Here is a 20,563-nt window from a genome sequence, read left to right as displayed (position 1 = left end):
AAATCTTTCCTGCCCAAAGCAATAACTCTCTACAACACTTCACATCTGTCTAACAGAGAACTCTCAGAGCTCTCAGCTTTATAGTCTGTCTCAACCAAACTCCACTCTGTTTTGCTCCTTCAATAACTTTGCTCATGGTGACTTTGCACATCTTTATACTCCTACTCTACCTCATTGCATTTTAAAATTTCAACAACTTTGCGCACTTGTCAAATGTATATAATATTCTATGTTTATATTTTATTATATTTATAGTGTATGCTGGGTTTTTTTCTTATTCTTGTATTGTTATTTCATTTTGTTATTTGTTGTGTGTATTTTTTCTATAGATATATATTTCTCTCTCTCTCTTCTAGTGTTGATATATATATTTACTGTGTATTTACTGTGCAATGCCTGGATAACCTGCTGCTGTAACACAAGAATTTCCCAATTTGGGATCAATAAAGTACATCTATCTATCTATCTATCTATCTATCTATCTATCTATCTAGGCTGAAAAATAATTTTGGCTTTAAGAGTAATTAAGATGAATGAAGCTTTATTAATCCTAAAATGTCTGGAGTACTGAGGCTGTAATTGACAAACCATAGATGTCAGTTTTGTTTTATGAGACTGCAGACCACAAACCAGATAGATGAGGTCTGTCTTTATACATTGAAAGACACTAAATCACTGTAGCTTAATGATGAAAATGACCTGAGCTCCATTGTTGAACCTCGATCGCCACAACCTAAGATTGAACCTCACCCACATTTTTTTCAACTCTGTGATTTCTCCATCACCCATGTGCTGCCGCGCCACACTATGCAGCAGACTTTGCAGATTATTCCAAAAATTAGTTTTAGTGCCTTTTAAGGTAATATACCTCTTTAGTCATTGGTCTTTATCCTATGTTCATTTCTGTCTCATTACAAAGTGCTGGGAGCTGCTATTAAGCAGCCCATCCATCACCACCCAGGAATAGGGTATAAAAGGTTAACAGGAACGGATTTTCTGGAAATGGAAAAAATTCTAGTGATGAATGGCATGAGCTTACTGGAATTCACCTCTGAATTAATGACTAGTATTTATCATCTCAAAAAACATTGTGTCGTGGGCCCTGGTTGGATGCTTTTTCTTGCAGTTTCTGGACCACGTGAGGACCACTCTGGTCTGGGAAAATATCAAAGCAATACATTTGCTTGTCTCTATGTTACATCCCTGGCTATAGCCACATCACATTGGATGAGCTATTCAGACAAATCACACAGGGGAGGAACTGAAATAGATTACATAATCTACAAGCAGTGGGGCAATGTAACAGTTTTGTATCTTAACAAGCCTTATAGGTTTAAGTACCTCATTGGGTGCAGATCGACACACTGTGCCTGTGAGATTGTGGATGAATAGCGTGCTTGTGTACATTACCAGTCAAAAGTTTGGACACACTTTCTCATTTAAGTGAATGGGAAAGTGTGTCCAAACTTTTGACTGGTACTGTATGCTCACAAGGACAACATGCATGTGAATGCTGCTTAAAAGCATTTAGGCATACGCAGATTCCCCTTTTGTCTGCTGGTTCTTATTGAGTGTGCCCAGCATGCAGGCTGCGGCAGTGCCAAGCACCCAGCTGGATGATTTATCACAGAATACTCCTTGATTAAGGGAAATTAAAGCAGGCTGCTCTTGGCTTGCTAATTGCTTTGATAGCAAGTTCAAGCAGTTCGTTGGTAGGAATATTTTGGAGGATATGGACCTCTGACAGAAAACAATAACGACAATTAAGCTGGAAGGGACTGCCCAAAAGTTGCTGTTTTGATGCAGAATTGCAGAATTTAACACCTACTTGTCTTACGGTGGAATACTTTAAAAACTACTTCTCACTGTTGCTGCTACCACCTTTCCTGCAGTTCGGCTACAGTTCCAACTTAACTAGTCCGTGCTGCTATTGTGTAGAGACACCACTCAAAACTATGGTATGATAATCAATAAAATCTGCATTTTATAGTTTCATAGTTTATAAAATTGACAGTAGCATCATTTGTGTTAGAGGTGAGTTCCTGCCATAGCGATAAAAAGTCTGATGAAAACACAAACATTTGTGTGTGATGTGCATCTTGTAAACAAGCTCTTAGGGTGAAGTCGTGAAACTCAAGCACACCAATGCAGTGTTGTCACTAGTGTCAATCCTTGTGTGACCAAAAAAAAAAAAAAAAAAGCGCCGTTAAGTGTGCTTACAGTTTGTTTACCTGCTGTTGGAATTTTACAACATCAATGTGATTGTGACAGGAGACACATACAACAAGCTGATGACATACATACAGAAATCAACATGAGCAATTCACATTGCCAATGGTTAGGAAACAGTTCAAAAAGCTTAGAAACTTTTTGTGTGAGAGCAGCAAGTCAAGCAAGTCAACTTCTGAAAATATATAGGACAATTAAAACTGGAGGGTGGAAAGAGCCTTGAGACAAGTTCCGTCTTCTTCTCAGTGGCTATATTTGTGTTTGTGTGAAGCTTGTGAGAGCATCTCTGTGATACTATGCTTTCTCAGGTTGCTTAGGAATTGTGCTCCTGCCCTGTCAATCATACAAAATGGTGCAGTAGGCAGGGCCTTGCCTGAGCTTTTCCACCATCCCCGGCGGAGTCTCTCTATGACAACGTCTGGCCGTTGAGGCACTCCCGCCGCAAGCACTGTGCTGGCTTCCACCAGTCTCCGTTGTGGCAGCGGCAGATGGTGCAGTCGTCCACCTTTACTTCAATTCCGGCTGGGATGATCGTTGTTCCAGCAAAGCAATTTGGACCTGCCGCATGGGAAGGGAAGAAAGGGTAGAAAGACAGGAAAGAAGGAATGAGAACGACAAGAAATGGATGTGGCTCTCCTGAGAGCTTCTCTTTTCGGAGGGGTGGTGGAGTGATGCAGAGAGCTGCAGGGAGTTAGGGGAGTCAGAGCAGACGTACAGATCTTTTCACGGGCATGCACCGATGGGCTTGTTTTTGCAACACTAAAGCGCTTTTGTTAGTCTCCCCTTCTCCCTCGACATGGAGCGCTTTGCATCCTAATGCGCTGCGAGCAGAGAAGCCTGCCAGGCGCTGGCTTGGCAGTACAGAGAGGCTGGAGTACAGAGAGAGACAGAGGAAGAGAGAGAGAAAGCTGCTTTGAGAGGCAGTAGGGAGGATGGTGTTAATCACTTCAGTCTGTATGAAAAGGCCACAGAACTCCTTAGCAATTCCTTACACAGTTTCGCTCCACACACACACACACGCTGTGCTGACTTCTAAAACAATAAAGAAGTCAGATTAATTTTGACATCTGATTTATCCTTAAAACACTGTAGGATTTACTTTTGTTGATCCCTTTTGTTGTTGAGGTTCCTTTAATTCTAAAATGTGTTTGATTGTACCACGGGAGCACCTCACACTCATGTACTTGATCATCTCAGCAGATAGAGAGACAGATTACCCTGAGTACATTTTTGGATCTGTACTCGAGGAAGCCAAAAACGCTGTTATCTTTGTGAGGATGCAGTGCATTCAGTATCGGTAAATATCACATAAAATTATTACATATAATTTGTTTCTCCCTGCCTTGGGATGATTTGGGGCAATGTATCTCTACCTCCACCTCTTCAGACAAAAGAGCCAGAAGGTGCCAGGAAATCGCCCCAGTTTTAATCATTTAAATTAAGCAGTCAGCAGCTCAATTGGTGTGACGGTGACTTTGGATCGCTCTCAGTATTCAGCTCCGTAAAACCTGCCAGATTCAAGACTCCTCTATGAGCAGTCATAAAAACTCATATGTCTCATAACTCTTGAAGACACAGTAGCTTTCATGGCTAATATTCATGGACATCTTAGTGTCCAGGTGGATTTGATTTAGTGCAGGCTAACTTAAAGCTAGCAATGTGAAACTGTGCTTTGTCGTCCTTAAAAGCCCAGTTAAACAGGATGCATTTGGGCACACGGGCCAGCTGCATGCAAATCTGCACAATTACTCGACTTGAGAACAGTATAGGCCAGTATGGGAAAAGCACAGGTGTAAATACTAAAACAATGATGGCTGGGTTCCATTTAGCTGCTTCAGTTTCAGGGTCATGGTATTGTGCATGCCGGCTCACTGTCACGGCTTACTGGGACACTTGAATAGAACAAAGCCATTGTTAATGTTATTAGTTACACCTGCGTTTCCAGCTATGGAAAGTCAAAAAGTCTGCTTTGAAAAAGGCCAATTTGAGCTTCTAAGATACCCTTTTTAGCTTTTCTTTTCCTGCTGCTTGTTTTTGCCGTGGACCCAATTCAACACTACACATTTGCATTAAAGAGCAGTGCTTTTTGAAAAACACCACTCAGCCACAATCTCTGTAGCCTCATCAACTCTCTGCCTGAAAAGAGTTTTGTGGGAAACATAATGCCATCCGGATTTGGTTTTTTATTAACATAATGAAGAAATGTTTGTACTGAATGTATCTGATGCTGCTCGCTGCAAACAAAAAATGTTATCTGCAGAGCGGTCACTCTCAGTGTATTACAATTTTGTTCCCCAGGTATACATGTCGCAGTTGGAAAAGCAGGTGAGATTAAATAAAATGAATGATTGCTGAATTCCATTTGGCTGCTTCACTTTGAAGGGTCCTGGTATTGTGCATGCTAGATAACTGTCACACTGCCATGGCTTACTAGGACACTTAAATAGAACACTGTTATCGTTAATTAGTTAGACCAGTGCTTTTCCTTCTATGACACGTCAAAATGAATACTGTGAAAATGGCCCATTAATGTGTTGATGGTTATGTTTAGGCAACTCAAAGCACTTGATTAATGTTAGGTAAAGCTCATGGTCTTGGTTAAATATTAAAAAAGTCATCCTGACTTTTTCAGTATTTAACCAAGACCACGACCTTTACCTAACCTTAACCAAGTGTTTTAATAGCCTAAAGATAGGCAAATTAAGGTTGGCCCCCAACAAACATTTACAAGAACTTTCAATATCTCACAAACTTTGGCTTCAGAGGTTTGTCCTACTCTCTTTTAGTTCAATTTCCTGCAGTGTGTATGAGTGAAAATAAGGTGCAAAAGGCAATAAATAAATGTGGCACTGACAAAGGGAGCTGTTGGATACCTAGTATCCCCATCCTTTGCCTCAGCATAGATGAGTCCCATGGTCTATTCGGACCTGATAAAAGCCCTTTGATCTGAGCTTAGAGGAGACATTGAAAGCGCTTGCCAAGTCTTAACTCTCATTGATCTGCCTCTGGACAGCTGGCACAGGTTACAGGACAAACTCAGTAGAGGTTGATGAGGGAAGAGGGTGACTGGTGCTGCTGCCAAGTGTGATTGTTTATGGCCAGATAGATTTGGAGCCACAAGGACACAGTTTCAGCTACCTGTCACAGCTTGAAGGACAGACGGTCATCCGTCCAAGCCTGTGATCAATTCATGGTCAATAAAATCTGGTGAAGTCAGAAATGTTTGTCCTGTGTAACAACTGTCTCGGCACATCATACCTTTCCTGACTACAGCTGAAGGAGTGAATGCATATTAGGACTCATTACAATCTGTTTGGCTCACAGTCGATCATGGTTCTTGCTTAGAGGTAAGAACAGCTTCCATAAAGATTCACCTGCCAAAAACTTCTTAATCCACAAAAAACTGCTGCTTGTACATAGAACATGTCATTCTGGTTATTTGTAGATTAGAAGGCGTCAAGGTTGTAAGCAGGCCACATTTGTCAAGATAAGATGTTTTTTAGATGTTGAAATGTAGTTATGACCTGCTTTACATTGAAATATGGCCATTAATCCTGTTTAAAAATGTTCACATCTCAATTAGATTTAACCTAAGCATCCAAACATTTTTAAACCTCCAAATCAATGATTAATGGCATTTGGAATCGGAATTGGCAAATTAGCCAAAACACTCCTCAATAACATTTCAACCCTTAGCAATGAGGCCACTGATTTACATTTCTGATTGGTTACAAAATGTAAACAACCCAGAAACTTTTCTTAAATTACTTTATCTCAAAATGAATGGGTTTAGCCAGACCTTTAACCTGTGCCAGAACAGTGCAAATGTAGTGTGGAGATGAAACAACCCCTTTAACCACAGCACTGTGTATAATGTGACATGAGTAGACATATAGTAGTCCATATAGGCCTCTTCATCTGTGAAACTAAACAGGATGATGTGACAATAATGCCACAAACTGTTCACTGAAATTAGAGGAACTTTTTCAGTTGTAGGCAAAACTTTGTTCAAGGTTGGCCAATTAAAATAATTAAGGGTCCAAGCAGCAAAGCTGCTGGAATCCTATTGTCTCTGTTAGGACTCTTCTTCTCCTTTTTCTGCCCTAAATGTATCTGGGTCTCAGAAACTGTACAGCTACAGCTCCCAAACTCAGCAGATATGTTGGAAATGTCACCCACTACTCAAAAAAAAAAAAAAATTATACCAATTTGCCAGGCACTATAACAACGAACTTTACTTTTGGCCATTAGATAAAGATAGATTCTTCAGATATAGATATAGATCCCATTTGCGCCTGGATAGATTTTCCATCATTTTGAATTTTGTCCAAATCTATTTTTTCGCTGCAACTCCTACAGATTTTGAGCTATCAGCATTAAAGTTGGCACATAGCATGTCTAGACCAAGCTGGAAAAAAAAAAAGTTTTTCGGAAATTTAAATCAAAATTGGCTTAAGCGATTATAATCAAACTTGGTGCGCGTGTTTTGATGCTAGGTCAGAGCTTCGCTATGCAGTCTTGGGATATTCTGCCACTAGGCGGTGCCACAAATGTGAAAAGTTGATATCATGTAAAAGGCTGCATGGATTTGTACGAAATGTGGTTTGCACAATCTAGGGTGATGACTCAGTCAATGCATAAAATTTGTTAATGACTGACTGAAGTTAGTGTGGTTTATCACAACAAATCTAAATTTCTAGACACTTCACATTCCAAACTTCATAAAATCAAAACAAGTCATCCGTACGTCCCACAGAGCTGAATTTTTTTCAGTGCATCCACTGAATTGTGACAAAAGTTTGCCTCACTGCAACCTATGGTCAATTCAGAAGTCTGTCCACTCTATATTTATCAAAATATGCAAAATCAATTAGCATCTATATCTCCACAAGTCTTCATTCAAATGCTACAAAAATTGAAACAGACATTCTCTATGTGGTAGATATGAAGTGTTTCAAATGGTGTTCAGATTGGTCAAATGTTGGGTTCACAGAGATATTCAATATCTCACTGTAATTTGTAATGTATGCACAATATTTCATCTAATTTTACAACAAATTCCGCCAAAATATTTGACAATACACCTGAAACCAGCAGAATGGTGTGTGATTTTTTTCTATAATATTTTCACCAACATCTTGACTGTTATGAGCGTTTTATGTTTAAACAGACACAATTCCCCAGTCTGGCACATGTAATGGCATTGCCTCAAATTGTTTGAAGGTGTGTGGAAACCATGTCTCCCCAGTGGCACATTCAGTAAGTCACCTTCTCTGGGAATACAGTGGTCCAGGTTTTGAATCCCCAGGTGGCCATTTCATAGTTGCCAACCATGTGGCATGTTTTCAAATTCTGAAGATATTATAATATTAAGATATTGAGTCGAAGACTGCCCTTTGTGCTTGAACCCCTTTCATTGCTGTTTGTGGCTATACTGTGATTGAGGTTTTGGGCATTTTTGCCACACTAGCAGCATGGCTCCAGGTATGTCATGTTGATCTGTCAATTGATCCACCACTTTTGTCCAGACTGAAATATCTCAAGAACTATTGGATGAATTGACATGAAATTTTGTACACACATTTATTGTCTTCAGAGACTTAATTCTAATGACTTTGGTGATCCCCAAACTTTTCATCTAGCGCCATCATCAGGCAATTTCAATTTGTCCAATACTTTGGTTATGACCAAATACCTGCAAAACTCATGCATCAGCCTCAGCTGTATGTTGTGTTCAGTGCAAATAAGAAAATGTCAGCATGCTAACATGGTAGACTAAGATGATGAAAATAGTGAACATTACCTGCTAAACAGTAGCATGTTATTGTTGTCACTGTGAGCATGTTAGCATGCTGACATTAGCATTTAGCTCACCGTAAGCAATGCTGCCATGTGGATACTCTTAGGCTGGAATTATACATCTCTGCCAACCTAAGCAGAGAAGGGTGTTATGAGTAATCATAGGTTGCAGAGGAGCCATCGCACACACCTTCCAAATCTCAGTAATGTGTCTTATGGACCTGCACGTCAAGCAGGTTAATTGGTTGAATACATTCTTGTCAGGAGGTGGGTCTGAAAATAAACATAAGCGCACCACATACAAATATAAAAGAAACAGCCATGTGAATGCATCCAAGCAACCCCTGGTCGCATTCACCTACGTGCAGCCTGGAGAAGCATAATTCCTGGTTAAAACATATACCACAACCGCCACACCAACTAACTGCAGTCTATTTCTTATAATCCTTCCCTGGTGAGAACCAATTTTTGTGTACAAAACACATTTGACTTTCAAAGTGTTGTGCTCATTTCAAATAATTTTTGGAAACCAAACTCTTGCAGCAGGTTAAGTAGAAGACAAATCTGGCTGTCTCCCACGGATTGCATGTCTAACTGGAGCACATAAGTGGATGTCTTCCTTTCACAGTCCTCTGTCCTTTGGCCAAAAATGAGAGCTAAGCAGCCTTACTTCATTGCCCTCTCCCCACACCCCTCAGCTATCCTCTCCCATAGAGATTTATTTGGCTGCCAGAGCTTGACCTGGCACCCTTGGGGAGCCTAGAAACGACAGGCCTACCCTGAAATGCCAAGGGTGTCACTGTGTCCTGTCAGCCTGGATTAGCTCTTTCCTAGCAGCTTCTGCAGGCTTGTTAGCGTGCGTGTGTGAATGTGTGTGTGTGTGTGTGGGTGTGTGGGTGGGTGCGTTGGAATAAAAGAAAGCAAGGAGAATAAAGAGGAAATGAGAGAAAGTGTGAAAGAAAATGTGGGTAGCTGTGTGGTGAAATGGTCTGCCTCAAACTAAATTCCTCTCTTCACATTTATAGATCAACCACTAGAATGAAAAAGAAAAAAATATTTCAGGGTATTTGTTTTGCCTTCTTTCAGAAGGGATACTCATAAACAGTTCCTCCAATTTTGGACTGACACTACATAATAAGAAGACTGAATGCAATAACAAAGCATATTCATGGAACTACACTCTTGTTTATTGGGTACTTATTAGAGTTCTGTTGGAAAACTTTCTTTGCCAGCTCTTTCAGCTCTTTAATTATCCAAAGCTTAGATGTGAGCCATGTAAAATGGCAAAATAAAATCTATTTTGACTGTACTCCTGATCTTGTCTCACAGGCGTTGCTGTTGTCATTCCATCCAGGATCACATTCCAGACAAGCAGTTACTGTACTTTAGTCATAAAGCTCCATCTGTCCCTCAGGATTGGTGCTTGCAAAGGGAAATCTCCCACCTCGCCTTGTAAATAGCCAATGAACCATTGGAATCCTATAATTCTAATTTAGGGATTGGCTGTGTGTGACAAGGGTGTCAGGGCACTGAGAGATAAAAGGCTCTCTGAGGACCCATTAGTCCCTCCTACCATGCCTTTAATCAATGAGCTAATGTTTACTCTGCTTAGTGTGTCATTTATAATTAAAACTAGTACTGCTCATTAGTGTCCAACGGGCCCAAGGTAATAATTTTAATTCATAAAACATCAATTACATCCTCATCCTCTAAAGGTGCGGCCATCAAATGGCGATACCACAGATAAGCTTGCCGTCATTGGTTTAATGAAAATTTAATGACTTCTGAGGAGTGTGCATTGAATTCCAGAAGAGATGAGTGTTTACCGTTTTTACAGATGGGGCAGCATTGCTCTGGCTCGTACACAGGGTTGACACACTCTGGGACGGCGCAGTCGGACACCACACAGTGCACCTCATTATTTGGTTCGCAACGGCACCATTCACAGGGTGACGGCTGTGGGCAGAGGGGGAAAAGAAACACAGAATCTGGGTTAGATGATTCAGTAGGTTTCACCTTTATGAGTGTGTGTGCTCTACATGATCAGTACAGGAAACAGTCTGCTCCTATATGCATTTTTGATGATATTTCCCAATTAAAAACGTCCCTATTATATGCATCTCACACCATCTTGATAAACAAAGAAACAAGTTAATAAATTATTGAACAAGCCAGCTTTATTAGGCTAGTTGCATCTCAACAAACAGCCTGTAGCTGACTTCTACAGTTCTAATAAGGGAGTCTATAAAGTGGTGTTGATGATATTTGCTGCATTATGCTTTGGCCTGCCTCAGGAAACAGTCCAGAGGCTTATCTTACCACCTCTGCAACATGTAAATCAGTGCTATGCAGCTCTCTGTGCTGCTGCCTCTTACTTGACTCTATCTTCTACAAAGCCTTTTGACCGGAAAATGAACTGTGATGCAATTACATGGAGTGGAAAAATACAAACTGTTTCCAAATCACGAAAGGTCAACTGTTCATCATATTAGATTTTCTTTCTGCTCATCACAGTAAACTGTCTTTTGGAGACCTCACTGCACCCACTCAGTACTCTTTACTAACCTTAGAGGGGTTACATGCTTCATATTGATAACTCTTTTGCAATTTATAAAATGAAGTGATAGAAGATTGATTTGTTTGGTAGGCAGGTCAATGTATTTGGAGATCAACAACTGTGACTAAACAAAGTGGTTCAGATGAGTCATAATAAACTGGGTTGGTTTCATCCATTTGAGGGATTTTTAGTCCAAAAATGTTCCCCAAATTGCAGCAGTCAGTATTTAAATGCATATCAATTGATCTATAAAAACAACAACTTTGTGAGTAAAATTCTGAAAATAACTCTTGAAGGTGACCAGTTGAGACACTACTGGTCACGACCAAGACATAGTTTGGCTCCTAACCCCTATTTAAACAAACAAGGGATAAAGTGTGTACTAATGAGCTTTAAAGGTGTTGGTAAGTAGATTTTCTTACGTATGGACAGAGCCAGGCTATTCTTTTCCCCCTGTTTCCAGTCTTTATGCTAAGCGAAACTAACAAACCGATGGCTCCAGCTATATATTTAAGTACAGACATGAAAGTGGTATTGATCTACTCATCTAACTCTCTGCAAGAAAGTGATTAAGTCTGTTTCCCAAAATGTCAATCTGTTCCTTTCAATACTGACTGTTGTGCTTTGGTGTTATGATTTTTTTTTTTGTCATTATGCCATCAACTATCCTGACTGCATTAGTTAGAGCAAGTTTGCAATATTTCCATCGATAGTAGTACAATTTAATAGTAGCAATAACGACAATTCCAAGGTTCATAATCCAGTTTTGTGTGAGAAAAGTAGTGAAAAGGCTATGGTAACACTGGATGCTTTAATGTGACTTTTATCAGCCAATTTTGCCAGGATGCATTAAATGACACAAAATGGGAAGTGGTCAGGCTTGTATTTTTATTGGAATTTATGGTAGTCTGGATGCACTGCAGCCACAAATTGATTATGAGCAACATTAAGAGATGGAAAGTAGAATGTTAAGCATGGTGACATGAACTTCATACAATCTCTATATAGAATGAGATCTCCAAAATTATGTTGAAATGAAAAGTATAACTGTTGCAATGGTACATTAGATCTCTAAGGAAAGAAAATTCAGACACAAACACTTTTACCTCCCATTATTCCAATTTCCCTCCTTCTGGCAGAAAAGTATTAAACTGTCTCAACTGTTAATCAGATACATACTCCCTGTGATGCGTCATAATGGTTTCATAACGTGAAACCATTATGATTTTTATAAAGTACAACAGACAGATATCAGTAAACTTTGTTAAAGATCAGCTTCCTTACAAGGAAATGATGAAGGGCTGAGCCAGTGACTGCAATATATGCATGGCAACGACTGTAACTTGTTTGTGTCCTACTATAAAAAGCCTCTGCTCTGTATCTATGTTTTTAAAGATTAACACCCTTAGCAATGGTAATGATAATTTCTTCTGCTCTTTCACTATGTTGCACGTTATTTGATCTGCCATCTCTGCGGTAAAACACATCTTGAGGCCTTTCCTTTTGTCTTGCAGCTGCACTTTAGCTAATAACTGCCTATAGATGACCTGAACATCTAAAACTCGACTCTCCTCAGATTAGAAATTCCTGTCAGAAAGTTCTCACATATCTTACCCACACAAGAAGTACACTTGCTCTCACATAAACAGACCGCAACAAAAATATGTCTCTTTTGCAGAGTTAAACACCAGTCATCTCTCTCTGTCAGTTTGAGCGCTCACACAGAAATGTACCAATTAACCAGCAAGATGTTGTGTCATACATATGGAAGATGGGCTATATTTTGTCAACCTGACAAGCTTAATCTGTGAGGGGGGCTGGTAAAGTGGGATTCAGGGTCAGCAGTGGAGCAATGGGGCTGTGTCTGACACATACAATCTGTATTCATGATGTAATGGCTACCATTCAGGTTTACAATTCTGCATGTGTATCCAATAGGAATATCTGCTTGGTCTCGGGGCCAGTAATTAAATATATAATGCTCACTAAGCGTTGCTCTCCACGAGCTTTGTGGTTTGAGTGAGAATTAGGTATTTTAACCTTGGGCAACATATAAGAGCAATTACACCTTACTTCACATTGACACTGTCAGCAGGAGAAAAAAACCTAAGTTCCCAGGTTTAGTTAAGATAATAAATATTTCTCATAAGGGAATTGAAGCAACACTTGTTAACAATAATGAGCTGCATACTTTGTATATATTACAGTGTTCAAATGGAGGTCCAAACACACTCAGTGTGTTTACATGCACATAGTATCTCAGTTATGATCAGGTTTTGGGAAAAATCCCAGTTAATGTTTGATGTTAACATCATGCTTTGTTGTCAGAAACAGGTGCTTATCCTGTTTTTTGAAAAACCCAAATATGCCAGCTGGAGTACCGTAATAGAAAGTAGGATACACCTTTGTTGAGGCTCCTCATCACTGTCTGCCATGTCCTTAACTCACATTATGCAGTAGTTAGTTAGTTAAAATAAATGGGGAGTATGAACTGTATTGATGCTCTTATCTTTCACTACTGCTGATAACATAGAAAAACTAAAACCAAAATGCAGCAGAGTCCTTGCAGCCAGAAACCAATCTTATTCTTAACTGCTCAAACAGCTCAGTTGGCACAGAAACAGATCTTTCCACAAAGTTTAGGTCAGGTGACCTTCCAAACAAAAAATACAAAAACAGATAAGAACAAGATCAACACAAAAGCATGCATCAATATTTTGTGAATGCAATGTTATTACCGCTTCTGCTGGTAATAGAAGTAACAGGCTAAGAACATAACATTACTTTCCTTTACAGAGCCTTTGCTTAGCAGTGGGTGGTCGATTACATGTCAGCTCGAAGTAGCTACTGTAATTATGGGAGAAAGCACAACACAAACACAAACTTGCTTCAGGAGTGGGACAGTTACTTAAGTGGATGGTAAGGATCCAGCTCACACCAATTTTGATTAATATGTGATGAGCTGCCACATATACAGAGAGGAAATTGCTCTAAATGGCAACACACTTTCACTGCACTGGAATCTGCAAATGGCACAGCTACAGTATCCCCTTTCTCCCATAAGGCATATTACTATCTTTAGAAGATAGAGAAGGAGAATATTAGACATCATATAGTCCTTAAAGTACACATTAGTGATGCATGACTAAATCTGATAAACCTATAATTTGTTTCCCCTAGCGAGTGTATATTTTAAAACAGTGGCTGCTAGTGAAGTGTAAGAAGAAATTGAAATTACACTCAACGTAAGAATTAACATATATTATTCACTGGGTTTGAGACGATGCAATCAATATCTTTGAATATGAATGTGAGCCAGAAACAACAAAGTAAGACTTTATTGTTGTTGTCTCTGGCTCACATTCATTTTTTTATTATTGTCTAAGAAATGAGCAGCTGGCTTCTTGACGTATTGTATGCAAGGTTGGGAGTTTTCCTATCTAGAGGTGTTTCCTGATCGGCAGAAAGCAGTGGTAATAAAGTACAAACTGAATGACTGGGTCAATTTTTCCTGTTTGTAGCTATAAGAGATGGTAATGTTTATTCACTATGACAATTGGCCTTTAAAAATAAATAATTTCAAAGCTGAAGTGGCATTTCTCTGCAAGTTAATCTGAAAGATTGGCCTCTAAAGCAGCTCTGGTGGAAGCCTGAAGATGCTTCATAGGTACAAGTATATTGAAAATGTAATCTGAAATAGAAAACTACTCCATGTACCTATGAAACATAGCAAAGGTTCCTTCAATGTATTCAGCAGTGCCTGGTGCTTTCAGCGCGTCCTTTTGTGTGAGGTCTACCGTGAAGAGGATCAGTCATGCCATAGCCCAGACTAACAAAAGAAAATAGAGCACCAGCAGCGGATTTAGACGTGCTGCCAGATGTTTTGGTGAAGAAAAGTCTCCTGTTGTCCCCATCTTATTGGCTGGGTATCAGAGTGAATCGGCTGTCATGCTTTTCATTCCCACTCTGAGACAAATGGAGACGGGGCAGGGAAGCAATGAATAGTCAAATAACCTTCAGCGGGGCAAATGGTAATGTAAAATACTTCGAGGCTGGACAACAGGGTCACAGGAAACTCACCCATGCGGTTAATAGGAGTGACGGGAATGGGTTGACAGTCAGACTGCATGATGCTGTTGTCCAAGTCAAAACAATATTTTACCGGTGGTCAGGGAATACAGAGAGAGAGAGAGGAGGCAAGACTTGAGGATGAGGGGAGGTGGATGCTAAAAACACTCTTGATATTTGTACAAGGGTGATTTAAGTACAAGTTCAAATCAGAAAAACTTCTTTGAAAATTCTTTGTGGCCTAATTGTTTGCACTTAATAATATCTTCTAATTAGAACCCTTGTTGCCTCTGGCATATTGGATAGGAAAATCAATTTGAGCAATCATTTTCAACTGCTTTTTGTCTCATAGGTATCAGTGCTGCAAAGCAGAGTCACTAATTACTGTTATGTGCAATGTGTAGGCAGCTCTGTATGCATTTTCTATTATTTGTATCTATTATAGGTGCAGTTTGGTATCTCTAAAAAATGAAATTGCCTCAACATTGAAGACCTCCTCAGTAATAGGCCTTAACTGCACTGCACTGAATAGGTGAGTGGAAATGAAGTGTTAAGGCTTCACATTTCAGCGGGTATATTCCTTGCAAATTAAATGAGAAACTATTCAAGGCAGTCTGATGGTTAAACCTACTGTGTGTATCTTCATTACTGAAAATGTTGGAGCTCTCCCCCCTATTTCAACTCTGCATCCCTTCCCTAGGGGGATCGCAGGAAGCATGGACGGGATTGTTCACATTTGAGTTCACATCCCAGCCCTAGCCTGACGATCTGGGATCTGAACTCACCCTATATCTCCTGGTTCTTGATTGCAGCTGCGCTGAGGCCAAAGGCACGCCGGCAGCCATGCTGGGCGGACTGGTCCCTTCCTCATCTGATGGGGAACCCTGTAGGTGAAACACCTACTGAGGTTGAGTGGCACGACTCTCACAGGGCAGTAAAACAAAAAAGTAGAAAATACACCCACTTGTAGTAAATCTACACCTACATAATCAACATCATATTAAATACTATTTTGCTAAAAGTAAATACTTTAGTGGACAAGTTGGCACTGGGAAATGTACTTTAGACTGTTTTGTCAGGTTGCTGACGCATGAGTTATACCAGCATTCAATTCAATGAATGACAGGCTGACATTGCACAGCAGTCAGCTGCTTTCTGTTGAATGAATGCCAATTACCACTTGCATGACGATGACTGCATACACTACTTACTCTGGACCTAATAACTAACCTAGGCATGATGGGATATTCAGCATAACGAACAGGGAAATAATCAAGTGTTGCTAAATTGTGCACCTACAATAATTCTTCATTCAAACTTAGACATCCCAGAAGCTCTAAACTGTCGCATATATCTTGTTGTCTTGTGGAGATGCTGTGTCTCTGCATTTCTTCGCCATCATCTGCTACTGAATATAAATGTTTGCATCTGCACAATGCAGCACGATCTCTGCAAAGGAAATGCCAATTAGGCCCACGCCAAAGGTTAACCTGTCGGCATCTCTAAACAGGGGTCTGTATACCAGATACTGACAGCCTTTGATTTCCTTGAACACTGCAGGGTTCTGAGGCTTTGATGTCCTCACCGAAGAGACCCAACCTTCACACTGGATGTGGACTGAGGAGGCATTAAAGCACCTTCTGTGGTCTTAGTTGTGTGTGTGTGTGTGGGGGGGCCACACCAGGTATTTCACACCTTATTTCTATCATGTCATTTTCATTGAGATAATCAATAAGGACAATTGAATATTTTTTTGTCCTTCCCTCTCCGGGTCCTCCAGTCAAGGTGAGCTGCACTACTGATGAACTTCATCCCACATCAAACTGCAACTGCTTATGCACTCACAGTGGCCCAACAAAATCTGTGGGCTTGCATCCCAATGCAGGACTTGGCTTGATGTTGTCTGATGTGCAAACACACCAATCAGTGTCAATTAAAGACATGGTTTAACAGGTTTTAAATACCACACAGACCTTATTAACAACATCACTGTCAAGCTCTTAAAGTCAGTGCAAAATCTAGATCTGCAACACACAATTAGTTCCATTACCAATTAGTAGATTATTATTTTTTGATTAACTAATCTGACTAATCATTTAATATAAAAGAATAAAAACCAGTTCAAATCCCAGAGGCATTCATTTTAACGTAATATAAAACAGGAAAGAAGCAAATCCTCACATTTGACCAGCAATATATTACAGTTTTGCTTGATTAATGACTTAAACGATTAATTGCATATCTAAATTATTGTTGCTTGATTCTTATAGCAATTGCCTGATTAGTTAATTAAGTTATTTTCTCTGCACTAGCATAATAGTGTGGACCCTACTAGGGGGATTAAAAATCCTTGTAAACAATGGAAAACCATTTCTGTAACTCTCCGCTTATCTAGCTGCATGTACTAGATACATGCCAGTGAAGATAAACAGCAGCTTAGAATGGACAATGCCAGGCCACTTGTTTTTTTTTTTTTTTTTTTTTAAATTTTATTTATTATCCTTCTGGTCATTTGGGTTTTGTCAGATTTTTCAAAAAAAAAAAAATGCAGAGATAAACTGTAGCAGAATGGTTAATAGTGATGCTTACTCACTGTGTAGCCACCTGCCTGCTTCAATTTGTTTCATGTGACATGACATGCTAATATTCAGAGGTGTGACATATTCCAACATCTCCCAGCAGAGGTGTCTTTGTTTTGCTTTGAAGTCATGATGAATCCAAACCTTTTATAAATTACAAGACAATTTGCTAGAGCCTTTCATAGCAGGTAAAGAGACGTAGACAAAGAGACATGCAGTCATTCCTCACACTGATGACTAACATCAAGCCAGGTTGTGATGTTTTTTTTTGTGAAGCACAATTTACTTCTGGGGGACCTTGGGTTTGTGGGAGTAATTGGGGAATTGTCAGACCCAAATACCAGTCAGAACTGCAGGGAAATCTGCAATAAAAAACTAAATAGTAGGACTTTATATAGTGCTATCTGCTTGGATTTTGCTGCAGATTATGTTCATATGTAACTATTCAGCATAAATGATTTAAGAGTTTGATATATGTGTTTGTTTTCAACACAGGCAGCTCAGATTTGTTTTCCTCTAATTCTGTAAGCCAACCTTTAGATTTCTATTATTTAACAATCATCATGATCTTTCTCTAACTTTAAGGTTGCACCAATCAATTTTTTTTGTGTAACTGAAGCTTCCCTCATTGTGAGCTGGCAACACTTAACAGTCATTCACTGAGGGACAGGTACACTTTCAAGTTGGCTGCACAAAATAGATGATTGAAAGTGCTCTTCTTCACTGACATATCAACATAAATCCTTCCCGCACCTGATTGGATGAACCTATTACTCACAGAGCTGTCATTGCTTATTTTCAATCTTTTAAACTGGAAAAACTGTCTGCTTTCTCTGAACTGTCCACCGAAATCTGTTTCCGAATAAATCTGTGGTGAGAGTTGCAGCTGTTTTGTTTTAGAACAATACTCTGTTTTGTATCTACAACAGAGTTTCGAAAAATCAATATGTAATTAGTCATGTCATCATATAACCAGGTTTGTGGACTTGTCTCTCCTGGCGAATGCTGGGCTCATATGATGTTGTTTTCCTGCCTACTAATCTCTCCAGATCATACAGTATACTCATTCAATTGAATGGGAAGGTGTGTCCAAACTTTTGACTGTTACTGTATATACATATAGGCCACAATGTGTCACAATGTTGTCATACCATATTTTAATCACTTACAGCCCCAATCCACTTGTGAGGAATTTGAATGAGGAAGTTTCCTCACGGGCAGCAACAGTTTAAACACAGACTGTAGTTGTCATGCTCCTAGTGTCATTTCTAATCAGACAATAATGTCATGCTCTGTAACAACCACCAAGACACCGGTCTTATGGGTAGAAACAGTGCTCCCTTTGCAGGAGACACTAGGAAACTGGATCTTCCAGCAATTACTCACTGTCCACAAATCAAAGTATTAAAATACTGTCTAGCATCTGTCTGTTTAGTGATGCTGGTTGAGTGTTCAGCTGATGGGAGCAGAGAGAGGGGGATGACATCATTCCAGGAAGCAGCCATCTTCATGCCCTTGGCCAATAAACACCTTTTCGTGATATTTTTATCTTTATACGTTTACTATTATGTATATACTCACGTTAGCCTCACTAACCTGAACCCTAACAACCCTCTGCGCCACAGGTCTGTGCTGCTTTTTTGCAATTTTGTACAATAAATATCATCAAGAAGATTGCTGTCAACAAGTTGCAAGACCAAAAGCAATGTGAACAGTAGGTGTTCAATCCACTTGATATTCCTTAAATCTGGCCTTTGTTCCCATGAGACAAACAAAATGACACCATCATGATGTTAAAATTTACATTATTTTTGAATGGATTCACCTATATTATTTGTCATGAACATGCAAGTCTAGTAAGGGGTGTTCATCTGATTCTATATGATTTTTTTTGACAAATGAACAGCCCAGACAGACTCCTATGTAAGATGGTTGCTTAAGTGGCATCCAGACATTGACCAAAATGATTCATTGATTGAGACTGACTGAATCTCAGGAGCATCAGTTGGGCACTGTCTTAGCCCTAAAATAAGTTCAAATGTGATCTTAGTGTATACACATGATTTCATAATCATACAGGAAGACAAGCTTAAATGTCAGCAATGTGACTGGAAACAGTATCTCAAAACATCATAAATGCTACTCCTGAGACAGGAGATATGATGCATATTGGAAATGTTGATGTTACTTTTTTAAATGGTAGAATTTTGCCATGACTTGGGTTTTTGTAAACTGAAGCAGCTGATTGAACATAAAAACGTGAGAAATGAAGATTGATTTTTAAAAAAGATCTATGTTGGATACTTGTCAGATCTTACCTTGAATTCCTCCAGAATTTTGTACGTTTTCCCCCGGTACTCGCAAAAGTTTTTAACCTCCTTGCACTCCGGGCAGCATCCATTGTGCTCCACTTTAGTGCACTTGGGGTGCAATTTGGGGCACTCAGGCTGGTCGCACACAGGCCCGTCCTCCGTGCACACGCACGGACAGTTCGAGTGTCCCGGGTAGAAGCGCTCCCCGAGTTTGTAGACGAAGCCACTGTCATCCACGCATCCTTTCCCCCGATAGTCATCAAACACGATGTTTTCACCGGCGGTCCGCTCCGCCTCATCCGCGGCGTAATCCTCGGGGTTACCCACCGAAGCCGGAGACACGGCGCCCAGGGCCAGCAGAAAGACGAAGGCGGCCGAGAGGAGAGGGCCCATCCTTCGCCGCGGCATCGATATCCACATTCAACAAGATTGTGTGGATTTCATCCCTAGGCTCCCGGTATCCTCTCCGGATCCGTCCTGTGCTTCATTATCATCACCATCATCATGACCACTTGAGGAAATGGGCTGCAGTGGAAAAAATACGAGATGATATGATGGATGATGACTCTACTGCTGCTGTTTTACACAACCTTAGAAACTAGTAAACATCACCTTTCCAATACGTTTCATTCTCAGGCATATTTTCTTTGCTGTATCCAACTGCTGCAACCAATTGCCCTCATGGGCATCATTTTATCAAGTTTCTTTTCACATTATTATAACTCCAGATACATATGGAATTCTTTCTTATACCCTACTAAACGTATGCCACTATTTCTGAAAGAAAATAAAGCTGCTGATAACAGAAGCATGTAGTCTATATGTGCGCGCCTGTGAGGTGGTGGTGGTACGGGGGGTGTTCAAATACACATTATTCTCTCCATGCAAAACAGCAGCAATAAATGAACGTTCAACAACAGAGGAAAAGGTTAAAATATCCATTATCCGAAGTGGGTGGAGTGGGGTCCGCACAGTCTTCTACTCATTCAATAAAACCCAACCTATTAGCTATCTTTGTA

The 20,563-nt window shown here is 39.9% G+C and overlaps 1 protein-coding gene across 1 annotated transcript; it reads right to left on the bottom strand.

The window, feature by feature from the left end:
* Nucleotides 1–2,183: 2,183 nt before the first annotated feature.
* vwc2l (von Willebrand factor C domain containing 2 like) lies at nt 2,184–20,032 on the bottom strand. Its single transcript, XM_042425713.1, has 4 exons — nt 19,551–20,032; nt 15,439–15,537; nt 9,855–9,984; nt 2,184–2,787 (listed from the first exon to the last, which is right to left on the bottom strand). The coding sequence occupies exons 1-4, from the start codon at nt 19,962–19,964 to the stop codon at nt 2,636–2,638; spliced, it is 795 nt and encodes a 264-aa protein (XP_042281647.1). The 5' UTR covers nt 19,965–20,032; the 3' UTR covers nt 2,184–2,635.
* Between the last annotated feature and the right edge of the window lie 531 nt (nt 20,033–20,563).

Source organism: Thunnus maccoyii, chromosome 11 (genome assembly GCF_910596095.1).
Source record: "Thunnus maccoyii chromosome 11, fThuMac1.1, whole genome shotgun sequence".
Classification (NCBI taxonomy): domain Eukaryota; kingdom Metazoa; phylum Chordata; class Actinopteri; order Scombriformes; family Scombridae; genus Thunnus; species Thunnus maccoyii.
The sequence above is the reverse complement of the archived record's forward strand: the minus strand, read 5'-3'. Positions and strand labels throughout refer to the sequence as shown.

Excerpts from the sequence above, each read along its gene's own strand:
- vwc2l (XM_042425713.1), bottom strand. The coding sequence starts at position 19,964 with ATGTGGATATCGATGCCGCGGCGAAGGATGGGCCCTCTCCTCTCGGCC. Across the intron at positions 9,985-15,438 it reads CAAGAACCAGGAGATATAGG|CCGTCACCCTGTGAATGGTG; the intron begins GTGAGTTCAGAT and ends CTCTGCCCACAG. Across the intron at positions 2,788-9,854 it reads CTGCCCCATCTGTAAAAACG|GTCCAAATTGCTTTGCTGGA; the intron begins GTAAACACTCAT and ends CCCATGCGGCAG.